The following is a 14649-nucleotide window of genomic DNA, read 5'->3' on the forward strand; positions in this document are numbered from 1 at the left end:
GATTTTCGGTGTTGATTAGTGCTGTCTGAATGCTTACAGCAGCACGCGCAGCAGTAATGGACGTTTTGACTTGTTTCGGAAACTTGGATCCGGAGCAAAATTTGATTTAAAGAGATTTGGTGAAGACGCCGCACGGTTTAAGGTAACTGTAAGAAAAACTGTTGCTGTCTGTACGATTTCGTTGTATATCTGCTTTACTTTATTAAAACCTACGTAAAAGGATGTTGGCATGTAGGAAATTTTGAAGCTTGGTTCTTTAATGGAGCATTTCAGCAGAAAAGTGATGGAATTATATATTCTCAGAAATGTTTATTTTGCTTTATCTGTCAGTAACTGGCCTTTTCACCTTCGTTGTATAGTCAGTGAGACCACAGAAAGAAGTCGATCTCTCCGATATCGATTATTTTGGCAGAAGCCCAACCAATGGAGCTCAGAGCAATAAATCCAGAATGGAGGAGGAGGAGGCGGGGGTGTGTCCAGGCGGCAAAAGGAGACGAAATGAAGAGGAGAAAAGTGGAAAAACAAAGAGCAAAAGGAAAAAGGAGGAAGGTGAAAGATGTGACTGATATAGTTTCTTTGTTTTTGTTTATCATTAGGAAATCTAATTTCCCACATTTTGATGGAGTTAAGATTATTCATTACTGATCATGTAGTGCCTTACTGTTGACAGGGACAAATGTCTTATTGATTTGGTTACACATCCGGGCACTCTGTGAGTTCTTAGCAACGTGCTTAGCATCGCCTGCTGGGGTGTAAGCAATCAGTAGCAGACAGTGTAAGTTGATACAAATTTTTTTCATTTTCATCAGTTTTTGTGTGGGCGAGACAGTGGGTTGTACCAACAGAGTGAGAAAGAAAATTAAAATCCATCACAACACACCAAGTGGATTATGTATCACATCGATCAGTAGCGTGCGTTACTTTGGGGAGAAATAATCAGCAGCACGGCCCCTCGTGGAGCATATCAGCAATTCACAATGCATACACGATATAAATGATATAAAATACAAAAATACCTGGTGTGTATATGAGGTAGGAATAAATATCAGGATATTGAACATCTGGCCATCATTTTTCTATCGTCCAGTTTCGAGTTAGTACGGACAAGATTCCAGTCCTGCTGCTGCGATGTTATCCAAACCCTCTGAATAGTTGAAGCCCACCCTAAGGTCCCAACAACAGAAATATAACTAATTTCAAACAAATAATTACTTCAATCTAGAATTCAAGAGGAAATGCCACTCTCAAATACACAATGTATCTTTATGGCAAAACACGTCATCAGCCACGCATTTTCACAAACTGGCAGTGACGTGGCCACGACCAAGTCAGTTCTGTCCTACCACAGTCCAGAATTACTCTCTGTGCTGGTAACAGTGTCTGGTTTATACAGCAAAAACGCATGCAAGTTAGTTATTCCATCTTTGCCATCTTTTTAAGCAATAACTCAATAACTGCAAATGCTGTCATCTGGTACATCTACAATTTGGAAAGACAAATATTGGTGACATACTGTTTAAAGTCTGATGAACTTTGATTCATCAAATTAACTACATAAGCAACTGTGTTTAGCTTGTGTACTATCCCATAGATGTAACAGGCATATGGGGGACGTGGCACCTGCCTTCATATGAGCTAACAACTTAAGCTGGCAACAGTAGTGAGATACATGATGCCTAGTCTGTCACCCAATGTGGGGGAAAATTTATAACAGAAGGGGAAAAATAAAGCAAATTAAATGTTGGATAGAATGTGTGAATGGGGACACCAAAGCTTTTCGTTGGTACAGCATATTTCTCACCTCAAAATATTGTACTTTAACTTTTGAGTATGAAAGCGTATTGCATTCACTGGATAAAGAAAAAATTAGACCCCTGATCTCATAAATAAATATATATATATATATATATATATATATATATATATATATATATATATATATATATATATATATATATACACACTCAACAAAAATATAAACACAACACTTTTGGTTTTGCTCCCATTTTGTATGAGATGAACTCAAAGATCTAAAACTTTTTCCACATACACAATATCACCATTTCCCTCAAATATTGTTCACAAACCAGTCTAAATCTGTGATAGTGAGCACTTCTCCTTTGCTGAGATAATCCATCCCACCTCACAGGTGTGCCATATCAAGATGCTGATTAGACACCATGATTAGTGCACAGGTGTGCCTTAGACTGCCCACAATAAAAGGCCACTCTGAAAGGTGCAGTTTTATCACACAGCACAATGCCACAGATGTCGCAAGATTTGAGGGAGCGTGCAATTGGCATGCTGACAGCAGGAATGTCAACCAGAGCTGTTGCTCGTGTATTGAATGTTCATTTCTCTACCATAAGCTGTCTCCAAAGGCGTTTCAGAGAATTTGGCAGTACATCCAACCAGCCTCACAACCGCAGACCACTGGTAACCACACCAGCCCAGGACCTCCACATCCAGCATGTTCACCTCCAAGATCGTCTGAGACCAGCCACTTGGACAGCTGCTGAAACAATCGGTTTGCATAACCAAAGAATTTCTGCACAAACTGTCAGAAACCGTCTCAGGGAGCTCATCTGCATGCTTGTCGTCCTCATCGGGGTCTCGACCTGACTCCAGTTCGTCGTCGTAACCGACTTGAGTGGGCAAATGCTCACATTCGCTGGCAGTTGTAGTCTTACACACCTCTCTGCAGCTTCTCTCCCCCTGCCATCCCCTCATTACCCCATCCCCGTAGAGACGGTGCCTGCTCCCAGACTACCAATAACCAGCAAAAATCTATTTAAGCATAAAAATTCTAAAAGAAAAAATAATATAGCACTTTCAACTGCACCACAGACTAAAACAGTTAAATGTGGTCTGTTAAACATTAGGTCCCTCTCTTCTAAGTCCCTGTTAGTAAATTATATAATAATTGATCAACATATTGATTTATTCTGCCTTACAGAAACCTGGTTACAGCAGGATGAATATGTTAGTTTAAATGAGTCAACACCCCCGAGTCACACTAACTGTCAGAATGCTCGTAGCACGGGCCGGGGCGGAGGATTAGCAGCAATCTTCCATTCCAGCTTATTAATTAATCAAAAACCCAGACAGAGCTTTAATTCATTTGAAAGCTTGTCTCTTAGTCTTGTCCATCCAAATTGGAAGTCCCAAAAACCAGTTTTATTTGTTATTATCTATCGTCCACCTGGTCGTTACTGTGAGTTTCTCTGTGAATTTTCAGACCTTTTGTCTGACTTAGTGCTTAGCTCAGATAAGATAATTATAGTGGGCGATTTTAACATCCACACAGATGCTGAGAATGACAGCCTCAACACTGCATTTAGTAGTTTTCTCGCAAGTTGAGGCAACTTAATGGTGCTTAACGTGACTGGATGCCACACCCACACAATATAACCTTACCCAACACCAATTTGATTACTGCTGTTCTCCATTGTGTTATACATGTCCACATCCAGTACAAGTCCTCACGGAGGTCATCTCCACGTTCACACATAGACGGTACATGCACGCGTGAACGCCAGCTGCAGCTCCACGGTCACAAAGAGAATGATAAACATTAACAGAAATTAGAGCACACACCTGCACAAGAAGACATATAAACTAGAAGAGAAATCAGAGCGCACACCTTCTCATTACAGTCTGGCTGCAGCTCCTCTGCACTCTCACCTCCTCAAGCTTCTCACCCCCTGCTGCGCACAACAGACGCAGACATTCCTGCATTATTAGATACGCAGCTAATGAAACTCGAAGCAGGCCTGGTGTGAAAGGGGCTTTAGAGGGAAATCCACACTTTGTGTCTGATCACAGTGTGCCATCATCAGCTACCCTTCTTCCACTTCTTTGAGGGATTGGAAGTACGGAAACTATATATATATATATATATATATATATATATAACAAGCAAATTAGACACCTGAGCTCATAATTACAAGATCATGGGTCAATTATTATTTATTTTTTTTATCCAGTGAATGCAATACGCTTCCGTAGTTAAGACGTGGAATCCACATAAAAAGGAACACACTGCATGCTGTGCTTTCATCTGCTGAATGCTGTCACCTGCTGGATGATTCAAAGATGTACATCTGTAACAATTGTTAAGTTTACATTTAAAGGCTACATTGGTTAAATTAGTCACACCATCCAATGAATCACTGGTCTGCAATGTCTTCTGTCTGACTGAAGCTGATGGTGAAACTGTGAAGGACGGAGATGGAAACAGTGTGATATGGACCTCGTCTATGGACAGAAAGCTACAAGATCTACCAAGTGACAGAAAAGAGAGGACATCCCTGAAGAGACTAAAGCATCTTCATCAAGAAAAGGTTTTCACTGAAACTTAACTTGCGTCACAAACATGGAGTACAAAGAGGTTTATGTTATTATGACAATTAGGTAATGATACCTGTGGCCATGAAGACAGTAATGGCAATCTGACATTTGACCTGAATTACCTTGACCTACTCTCAAATGACAGACATCTGGCTGACATTACCCAGGCAGTCCAGGAATTCACTTAAGTGTATTTGTGCCTCAGTTGCCAAATCAGGTTGAAAATCAAATTTCCTTGACACTTGACACAATTTTTTTTTTTTTTTTTAAAACAGCAGTTTTTTCAAGGGGGGGGGTGTTGTTGGGGGTGTGCTTCATTGACATACCAAGTTTGGCATAAATTGGCAAAAGGACCTGGGAGAAATGAGCCAACAAATATTCAAGCAGCCCAGTAGGGGCAGCTCTGAGGTTGACTGTTATCCACATTATCAAGGTAGATAAAAATCAGGATGAAAAGCCCTAAATTATGACATTTTTCCTAACAATTGACCTTTGACAAATTTTAACCTTGCCGTGGCAATTCTAGAACCTGCTTCTATATGTGTGTGTTACATTTGGTGCTAATTGGAGTGGGGAAAAAATTTTTGGTCTTTGACTCCAGTGACCTTGACTTTTGCCTAAAACAACCCTTTTAGGGCAATTCTGGGGTTTACTCATCCACATATCAAGTTGGGTGGAAATTGTCTGAAGAACCTGAAGGAGTAAGAGAACAGACAGACAGATAAACCAAAATTTAGATCTTGGACCCCAATGGCGTTGACCTTTTCCAAAACAAAATCCTCATGGGCAATTGTGAGGTCCACCTACATGTACACAGCAAATTTGATGGAAATTTGCCCAAGCACCTTGGAGGAGTAGTGGAACAAAAAAAAGCTTTGTCAAATTCTACTGTGATATTTGAACATTGATGGGCCATCAGGGCCAGGAACACCTTGTGTGCTGGCCTCTGTTATTAGAATGAGAAAATTTATTTTTATACATGTATTTTCCAACAGTTGTTCCATTTATTTATTTACAGTGTATTGACATTTATTTGTAACAATGATGTAATTACTTGCTCTCCCCGAGTTGTGCTGCTTCCATTTCAGCTTAGTATGAGAGCTTGGTTTTATCCAGTCAGATTTCCTTCTGCTGTTTCTCAGTTTGAAATATTCTCTTAGGCCATCAGAATTTCAAGTGATTCCCTCTAATCTTAAAACAAATGGGGGACACGATGTGGATTGTCTTGTTCTTTAACCAAACATAATTTAGAATCAGCTCTGTTGGGTGTGTTCCTTCACACTCTGTGACCAGCCTGCTGGTTGGCTGTAGGTTGAGCAGAACTTCATTTTTGTTGAATAAGGATAATTAAAAAAAACAACAAAAAAAAAACACTAGCTAACACATAATGTAGCCTTTATGTTCATGTTCTAATTCATTTAAACATTCTTGCCTTTTAGATTCTGGTGATGTGGTCTTTCATTCATTTATTTTTGCAGCTGCTTATTTCAATTCAGGGTCACGAGGGTTGGGATGCACCCTAAACAGGCCGCCAGTCTATATGCCATGGTCTTCGTTTTTGACAAATTTTTAGTTGACTCTTTTTTTTATACACACATGCACATAATGTCCACCAGCTTGGGTGTAATCTGTTTTAATTCTGGTTGTTGTTTGCTTTTCTGATGTTTTTGCTTTATTGGTGGGCGTGTGAGTACATGTAGCTGTTGAGAGTTTTCTCTTTGCTTTATGTTAATGTTTCTGCTTCTGCTCTCCTACCCTAGTCCGAAAGGTTTTCTCTGTATTCTTGCACTCGCTCTCTTGCTTGTCCACACACTCCATACACACACGGCCCTGTCTTGAAAAGAAGTCATGTGACACAACATTTGGTGATGACGGCGGTTTGGGATGTATGTGATTCTATTTGTAATGCTGAATTTAAATGTGGGAAGGTAGCTCTGAAGGCTTAAGTGTCTACACGCTGTCCATGTGACTGTCCTCCAGAAGTAGACTGTTTTCCCCGTCTTGAATTGACTTCAGGTGAACCACATTCGCTCACAACACCGTATAAATGTGCATGGGTGCGACGTGCCAGATCCTGTGTGCACATTTGAGGAGCTGCAGTCAGAGTATCGTCTCAACCCACGTGTCCTCCAAAACATTAAAGACGCAGGTCTTAAATCTCCAACACCTATACAGATGCAGGCAATCCCGCTCATGATGCATGTCAGTACACAAACTTTTAAACTTTTATAGTGGCTGTGTTTTTGGGGTTTGTCCTAAGTGTTTGATTTCTCCGACAGAGTCGCGAGCTGCTGGCCTGTGCGCCAACAGGATCAGGCAAGACTCTGGCTTTCTGTCTCCCTCTGCTTGCACACCTGCAGCAGCCAGCCAACCTCGGCTTCAGAGCTGTGATCCTCTCACCAACAAGAGAACTGGCCAGCCAGGTATGCAAACAAACATGTAATTCTGTACTTGTGTTGGTTCCTTTATTTTTCCTGGCTTTTACAACTGCCAGTAAACTTACCCAACCAACTTTAACCTCGATTTAAATGCAATCTCATCACGCTATGCTAGTGTTGTCGTACTCAAGTCCTCTCGAGGCTGGTCTTGGTCTTGCCACCTCCAAAGAATCTGTTTTGACTCAGTCTTGTGCTCGCCTAAGTCCCAAGGCTTGGGCTTGACTTTGGGACTTAGTAGAGCATGAAACAGAGTCAAGGCAGACTTTTTGAAAGTGGCCACAGTCATTGTCAATCTATTGTGTTTAACTTTAGACCAGGTTTTTGGTGGTCTTTGGTATAATCACTTTCTGCTGTCTCGTGATAGCAGTCCACCAACACTGCACTTTACCATACCTGATTTTCAGACCAACACTAATGGCTACATAGATGACTGTATGTACATTTACTTTTTAAAAGTTGTGGGCACTGGGTGTGAAAATGACAACTGGGTCATTTGTAAATGAACAGTGACACTTGCACTGCACTGTATACCACTTTTTACCGTCTGCACGACACACGCCTTCAAATCCTTAGGATTCTACCAAACGCTTCTATTAATTTTGCTTACATACTTGTACTATATGTGTTGTTTAGACCTACAGAGAGCTGCTGCGCCTGTCCGAGGGGGTGGGATTTAGAGTTCACATCATTAACAAAGCTTCCTTGGCAGCAAAAAAATATGGACCGAAGTCGAACAAAAAATATGGTAAGATTTATTTATACATGCTGAATTTGTCCAAATGTGTTGTACCATATCACTGCTCTCGATACTGCTTTTTTGTTTGTTGCAGATATACTTGTCAGTACTCCAAACAGGCTGATCTTCCTCCTGAAGCAAGATCCTCCAGCACTCGATCTCAGCAGGTTACATTTAATCTCCTGTTTCATCCGTTTCTCTTGTTGTTGTTGGTTTTCTAAATCTGTTATTGGTTTTGTTTTGTTTTTTTATTTGGTGTTGGTGTTCAGTGTGGAGTGGCTGGTTGTCGATGAGTCCGATAAGCTGTTTGAGGACGGCAGGACGGGCTTTAGGGAGCAGCTTGCCACAGTTTTCCTGGCGTGTTCAGGTCCAAAGGTGCACAGGGCTTTCTACAGTGCCACCTGCACACCAGATGTAGAACAGTGGTGCCGTTTGAACCTGGACAACCTGGTGTCTGTCAACATCGGGCACAGGTGACACTTGTTCCATTACTCCAGCTGGCCGTAATACTTGTCCCCTTGAAGAGTTTACATACTTCTTTTTGTTTTAAGAAAGTAAATTCATTTGTTGTCATTGCAGAAATACAGCCGTTGAAACGGTCAAACAGGAGCTGTTGTTTGTTGGCTCAGAAAATGGCAAGCTTGTGGCCATGAGGGACATCGTTAAAAATGTACGATCATACCACTTAACTAGAGTAGATTATGTGACAGTTAATAGCATGGCAACGAGTCATGAAAATGTCACTTTGACAAGTTTTGTCCTTCTGTCAGGGTTTCCTACCTCCCATGCTGGTGTTTGTCCAGTCTATTGAGCGTGCACGTGAACTATTTCATGAGTTGGTGTATGAAGGCATTAATGTGGACGTCATCCACGCAGATCGCACACAACAGCAGGTACGCAAAGATACGCAACGTCCCACAGCACCAGTCTGTGTTATGTCGCTGGACTACGTTGTAGTACACTTCACCATTTCCTGTGTTTTGTCATTACAGCGAGACAACGTTGTGAACAGTTTCAGAGCCGGGAAGATTTGGGTGTTGATCTGCACAGCTCTACTCGCCAGAGGAATCGATTTCAAAGGCGTTAATATAGTTCTGAACTACGACTTCCCTACCAGCGCTGTGGAGTACATTCACCGTATTGGTTAGTTCTGAAATTTCCAGTTCAGTACAGTGATTATCCTGTGTCAGGCTCATGTGATTAAATGGATAGTTCCTGGACAGAAAATGGGCATTTATTGTTTTTTGGTTTGTTTGTTTTTAATTTTTTTTAAATGCTCAAATTTGCACACATCAACTGCTGCAAAACTGCCAGTTTATTAAAGAATACATTTTTATGACACTTGATGAAAATGTTCTCAACAAACCTGTTTTTTTCTGGAATGGTTGTATTGTACTGCTCTCTGTGCTGGGCAACGATCATTATCAATAGGATTCAGTGCCAACTGCTTGCTGCTTAGAGACCAGACCAGTTTGTTTCCCTGCACAATAAAGTCAAACATTGGTCACACCTGAGCTTGGTGAATGCAAGCATAAATATTGACAGTCGTAATTTTTTTGTGTGTTGATTGAGCTACTCTTTTGGACATCCTGAAAATTTGCTGGATCTCCAATAAGTTGCAGCAGAGTCTCTGTCTTCCCTGTATATTCTAGCATTCATCGGGGATGTGTTCTGGGCCCTACTCTGTTCAGTTGTTGTATGGGAATAATAATCAGTCAGTAATTGTGATGTTGCTCTGAATCCACGAGGTGGTTCACCTCAAGGTGCTGTTTTAAGGGAAAAAGGTTACAAGTCATAAAAGATATTTGTTTTTTTGTCTTTTAATGCTTATCACTCCTCAGATTATTTAATATTGCTGCATCTACATTTTGCCAAGCCTGATTGTTCTCTGATGTCATTCTTTGTTTGTCTCCAGGACGTACTGGCAGAGCTGGACATCAGGGGAAGGCTATCACTTTTTTCACAGAGAATGACAAGCCGCTGCTGAGAAGGTATGTGAGACTTCCAAAACTGCTGCATTATTTTCTGTGCAGACACAGCATGTTCAGTCTGGAAAGTGACTGCCAGAATTCCCGTGTCGAGGCTTGAACATAAAAGAGCATGGGCAGCGTGATGGACAAACGCTTAGTGCATTTGTTTTCCCAAGCAGGTTTCTGGTTTAAGACCTCTCCTGCCCATTCTCCATGTAATGTGGAGTTGTGTCAGGAAGGGCATCCGGCATAAAAAAATCTTGTGCAGATTCATAAAGGATCTGCTGTGGTGACCTCAAGTGAAAAAGAGGAGAAGCCGAAAGCACTCAGGAGAGGCAGGCAGGTCAAATGTTACATTGTATTTCTGCTCTCCAAGACAAACGCTAAATGCCGACATCTTAAAAGGTGCAACAGTTTGTAGATTTAAAAAAACTAAAAAAAATAAATAAATAAAAAAATAAATAAAATGTAACAAAAAAATTTTAATTCCACCCACTGACATTTTTTAATCTGTCTTAGCGACTAAATTTTTACTTTTGATACTTTTGAGTGTAAAGTCTTTCTCAATTTCCTTGGATTTTAAAACCCCAGATTGTGTTGCGCAATTCTTGTGGCTCCTGCATTCAACACCGGCCTTCACACACGTCATCCCTACTTGCCAGAAGAACCCCCCACATACACACACACGTACGCACCTCACTTTCATCACTGAGTGCCATGTTTTCTGCATTTGACACCTGTGCTTCTGTTCCTAACAGCATTGCTAATGTAATAAAGCAAGCTGGCTGTCCTGTACCAGACTACATGATTGGCTTCAAGAAACTGCACAGGTGAGATCCTAAATGGAGAAGATGGTGATGATGATGACAGTGAAGATCCAGGCATGAATTTAATTAGACTCATTGCTAAATGGAGCTTTGCCTGTACTCGGCAATCAGCCTTGAATATTAAGTTTTCAGTTATGGTCTTGTGATTGCTCATAATCCAGATGTTTCTTTGTTTAGCAAAGCTAAGCGAAAGCTTGAGAAGAAACCTCCGATAAGAAGCACCATTTGCACCACTCCTCGATTCATGATGAAGAAAAAAGTCAAACCACCTAAGAAAAGTCAACAGGCAGAAAAAGAGATGTTGGAGGACAAGCAGAAAGCAGGAAGTGAACCTCAGGTGGTCAAGCAGAGGCAGAATGTTGAAAAGAAGAGAAAAGCACAGGGAGTGAAGAATAAAACGCAGAAAGAAAAAGGACCAGAAAAACACAGGAAGACCTCAGCAAAGATGGGAGCCAAATTCTCTGCAGCCAAACCGAAAAAGAAAGTAAGGCGGATGTAGAGCAGCACAATTATTTCTAATATTTTACATTTTGTGCCTAAAACACTAAAAACTGCTGCTGATGTAACCGAGATACCACATCAGTATTTGGGTAAATACAGTATTGGCAGTTTTTCTCTCAAAATTTAAAGCTGAAAGGTTTAGAACTTGAGTAAGCCATATAATGATAACATGATGATGATTTGTGGCTGGTTGGTTAGAGCTGGGATCTTGACAAAGTCAACTGATCATGATAAAGGTGGGATAAACAGAAGTCTATAATAAAAATGCTTTTTTTCAGTAAATTGGGTGGTCCTTAGGGGGCCATCATGAAATCCGATCATGCTCAAATTCCAACTCTTCCAAGATATAGTTATTTGGGATGTCTATTTAAAATTTGGTGAAAATCTGATCAATTTTGTTCAGTATTCAGTAAAGTGGGTGTTCTTAAAGCCCCAGTCACACGGCACTAACGAAGGACACCGAAGCCAAAACAAAACAAGAAATCTGGAGTTACGTTGACTTTCGGAGATGTCATTTAACGGTCGTCCAGCTTTGTTTCTGTAGGTGGCGCTTCGTCAGAATTTTCAAACTGTTGAAAAATGAGAACGAATCCCAACGGCAACCTCAATTCGTTTGTATTCCGTTTTGCTTTCTGTGTTGACGGTTCCTGATCCTTTGCATAGTTCCCGTACCGTCAGCGTTCTGTTTGATTGTCGTCCAACTTCGTCCATCCTCCCAAGTCTAACATCTTGCATGAGCATTGTCGATATCTGAACAGATCAATAACTAAAGATCCGACGAGCTGAATGTGACTCGTCCATGTGTGGGACGAAAAGTAACATTTTCATATAGAAACAATAGCGGCAACAACATTTGATCAATTACTTTAACTATTTACACACGTTGCAGCTGTCTCTGGCTGCAACGTACATGTGCGCACACATAGTGTAGACGAACCTGTTGTCAAGACAACGCAGCTGCAGGTGGCCATGGAGAGCACAGACTCACTGCAGAAATGATCACAGCATCAAAGGTCACCATTCACTTTGTTTTTCTTTTGCTAGTTTCGTTTCTGTCTTTTATGCAGTCTGCACTTGCAGGCTTTTCGGTGATGGGAGAAGTGCTGGCTCATTCGTACACTTTTTCTCGACGATCTGTGGCTTTTTTCCCCTTTCGTTCAGCTAACACTGTGTGCCGTGTGACCAGTCCATTAGAGGGTCTTGGAGAAATCTCATACTGCTCAAACTTGAACTCCTTTTAGATGTGTTCCCTTGGGATTGTTAATTTGAAAGTTGGTGACAGTTGATAATAATTATAATAATAATAATTGTATTTGTTATATGTGACTGACGAATTGCAAGAGTGTGTTTCTACAGTAGTGTTCAGAATAATAGTAGTGCTATGTGATTAAAAAGATGAATCCAGGTTTTGAGTATATTTCTTATTGTTACATGGGAAACAAGGTACCAGTAGATTCAGTAGATTCTCACAAATTCAACAAGACCAAGCATTCATGATATGCACACTCTTAAGGCTATGAAATTGGGCTATTAGTAAAAAAAAAAAAAAAAAAAGTAGAAAAGGGGGTGTTCACAATAATAGTAGCATCTGCTGTTGATGCTACAAACTCAAAACTGTTATGTTCAGACTGCTTTTTTTTTAGCAATCCTGTGAATCACTAAACTAGTATTTAGTTGTATAACCACAGTTTTTCATGATTTCTTCACATCTGCGAGGCATTAATTTTGTTGGTTTGGAACCAAGATTTTGCTCGTTTACTAGTGTGCTTGGGGTCATTGTCTTGTTGAAATTTATAAGACATCAGCATTACAAAAACAAATGTTGGGCATTTGGCTTATGTCTAAAACAGGTTAACCTGGGCAGCACTGGGTACCCCAGCTAGTATACAGTAGTGTTCAGAATTATAGTAGTGCTATGTGACTAAAAAGATTAATCCAGGTTTTGAGTGTATTTCTTATTGTTACATGAGAAACAAGGTACCAGTAGATTCTCACAAATCCAACAAGACCAAGCATTCATGATATGCACACTCTTAAGGCTATGAAATTGGACTATTAGTAAAAAAAAATAGAAAAGGGGGTGTTCACAATAATAGTAGCATCTGCTGTTGACGCTACAAACTCAAAACTATTATGTTCAAACTGCTTTTTTAGCAATCCTGTGAATCACTAAACTAGTATTTAGTTGTCTAACAACGGTTTTTCATGATTTCTTCACATCTGCGAGGCATTCATTTTGTTGGTTTGGAAACAAGATTTTTCTCATTTACTAGTGTGCTTGGGGTCATTGTCTTGTTGAAACACCCATTTCAAGGGCATGTCCTCTTCAGCATAAGGCAACATGACCTCTTCAAGTATTTTGACATATCCAAACTGATCCATGATACCTGGTATGCGATATATAGGCCCAACACCATAGTAGGAGAAACATGCCCATATCATGATGCTTGCACCACCATGCTTCACTGTCTTCACTGTGAACTGTGGTCATCTCACAAACTGTCTGTGGCCCTTGGACCCAAAAAGAACAATTTTACTCTCATCAGTCCACAAAATATTCCTCCATTTCTCTTTAGGCCAGTTGATGTGTTCTTTGGCAAATTGTAACTTCTTCTGCACGTCTTTTATTTAACAGAGGGACTTTGCAGGGGATTCTTGCAAATAAATTAGCTTCACACAGGCGTCTTCTAACTGTCACAGCACTTACAGGTAACTCCAGACTGTCTTTGATCATCCTGGAGCTGATCAGTGGGTGAGCCTTTGCCATTCTGGTTATTCTTCTATCCATTTTGATGGTTGTTTTCCGTTTTCTTCCACGCGTCTTTTTTTTTTTTTTTGTGTCCATTTTAAAGCATTGGAGATCATTGTAGATGGACAGCCTATAATTTTTTGCACCTGCGTATAGGTTTTCCCCTCTCCAGTCAACTTTTTCATCAAACTACGCTGTTCTTCGGAACAATGTCTTGAACGTCCCATTTTCCTCAGGCTTTCAAAGAGAAAAGCATGTTCAACAGGTGCTGGCTTCATCCTTAAATAGGGGACACCTGATTCACACCTGTTTGTTCTACAAAATTGACAAACTCACTGACTGAATGCCACACTACTATTATTGTGAACACCCCCTTTTCTGCTTTTTTTTTTTTACTAATAGCCCAATTTCATAGCCTTAAGAGTGTGCATATCATGAATGCTTGGTCTTGTTGGATTTGTGAGAATCTATCGAATCTACTGGTACCTTGTTTCTCATGTAACAATAAGAAATATACTCAAAACCTGGATTCATCTTTTTAGTCACATAGCACTACTATTATTCTGAACACTACTGCATATCTGTGTGATAGCTGGTAGTTAATAATTAACTTTAGTAGTTATTGAATAGTGATTATTTTCAAGAAGCACATGTTACAAAATGAGTACTTATTTCAGAAATACTTTAAAAAGTCTGAATGAAATATAAAGTGTACTGTTTAGGATGAGTGAAAGTGATGGACTTGGTCCCTGTGCCACATCTCACAGGGATTTCCTTTTTTATTTAACTCTTCACCCTCAGGTTAAACGGGGAACAGCAACAGCAGTCGCGTGAGGAATAAAAGACAATTTCATGCAACAGGATGGAGGCTGACCTCTTGCAGTTATGTTTTACTGCAAATCTTCACATTTCTGTTTTGTATTTGAAGCTGGAGGAAAAAAATAAACTTTTGATATATGTATTTAGTCTCTGTCTCATTTGTTCAGCTGCAGCTGATGACAGAACATTGACATTTAGCCCTGGACTTGAAGCTTGAAGGCACCATTAAAAGAAGTCTTACTGCCCCCCCCCCCCCCCC

General features: G+C 40.4%; 1 protein-coding gene across 3 annotated transcripts; it reads left to right on the forward strand.

Annotated features, from left to right (window-relative positions):
* Nucleotides 1-14528, forward strand: ddx52 (DEAD (Asp-Glu-Ala-Asp) box polypeptide 52). Of its 3 annotated transcripts, none has more exons than XM_034178390.1 (15): nt 1-142; nt 360-558; nt 4204-4343; nt 6367-6552; nt 6630-6773; nt 7422-7533; nt 7619-7691; nt 7794-7997; nt 8104-8194; nt 8295-8417; nt 8517-8667; nt 9440-9515; nt 10253-10324; nt 10499-10805; nt 14373-14528. In XM_034178390.1, exons 2-15 carry the CDS (start codon nt 450-452, stop codon nt 14403-14405), a joined length of 1821 nt encoding a protein of 606 aa, XP_034034281.1. In that variant the 5' UTR covers nt 1-142; nt 360-449; the 3' UTR covers nt 14406-14528. The 3 variants fall into 3 exon arrangements, with proteins under 3 accessions (XP_034034281.1, XP_034034282.1, XP_034034283.1); XM_034178391.1 differs by having other exon boundaries at nt 360-549; XM_034178392.1 differs by lacking the exon at nt 14373-14528 and having other exon boundaries at nt 10499-10869.
* Nucleotides 14529-14649: the final 121 nt, after the last annotated feature.

The sequence above is a fragment of the Thalassophryne amazonica genome, chromosome 9, assembly GCF_902500255.1.
Source record: "Thalassophryne amazonica chromosome 9, fThaAma1.1, whole genome shotgun sequence".
NCBI lineage: Eukaryota > Metazoa > Chordata > Actinopteri > Batrachoidiformes > Batrachoididae > Thalassophryne > Thalassophryne amazonica.

Excerpts from the sequence above, each read along its gene's own strand:
- ddx52 (XM_034178390.1), top strand. The coding sequence starts at position 450 with ATGGAGGAGGAGGAGGCGGGGGTGTGTCCAGGCGGCAAAAGGAGACGA. Across the intron at positions 7,692-7,793 it reads CCAGCACTCGATCTCAGCAG|TGTGGAGTGGCTGGTTGTCG; the intron begins GTTACATTTAAT and ends GTTGGTGTTCAG. Across the intron at positions 9,516-10,252 it reads GACAAGCCGCTGCTGAGAAG|CATTGCTAATGTAATAAAGC; the intron begins GTATGTGAGACT and ends TGTTCCTAACAG.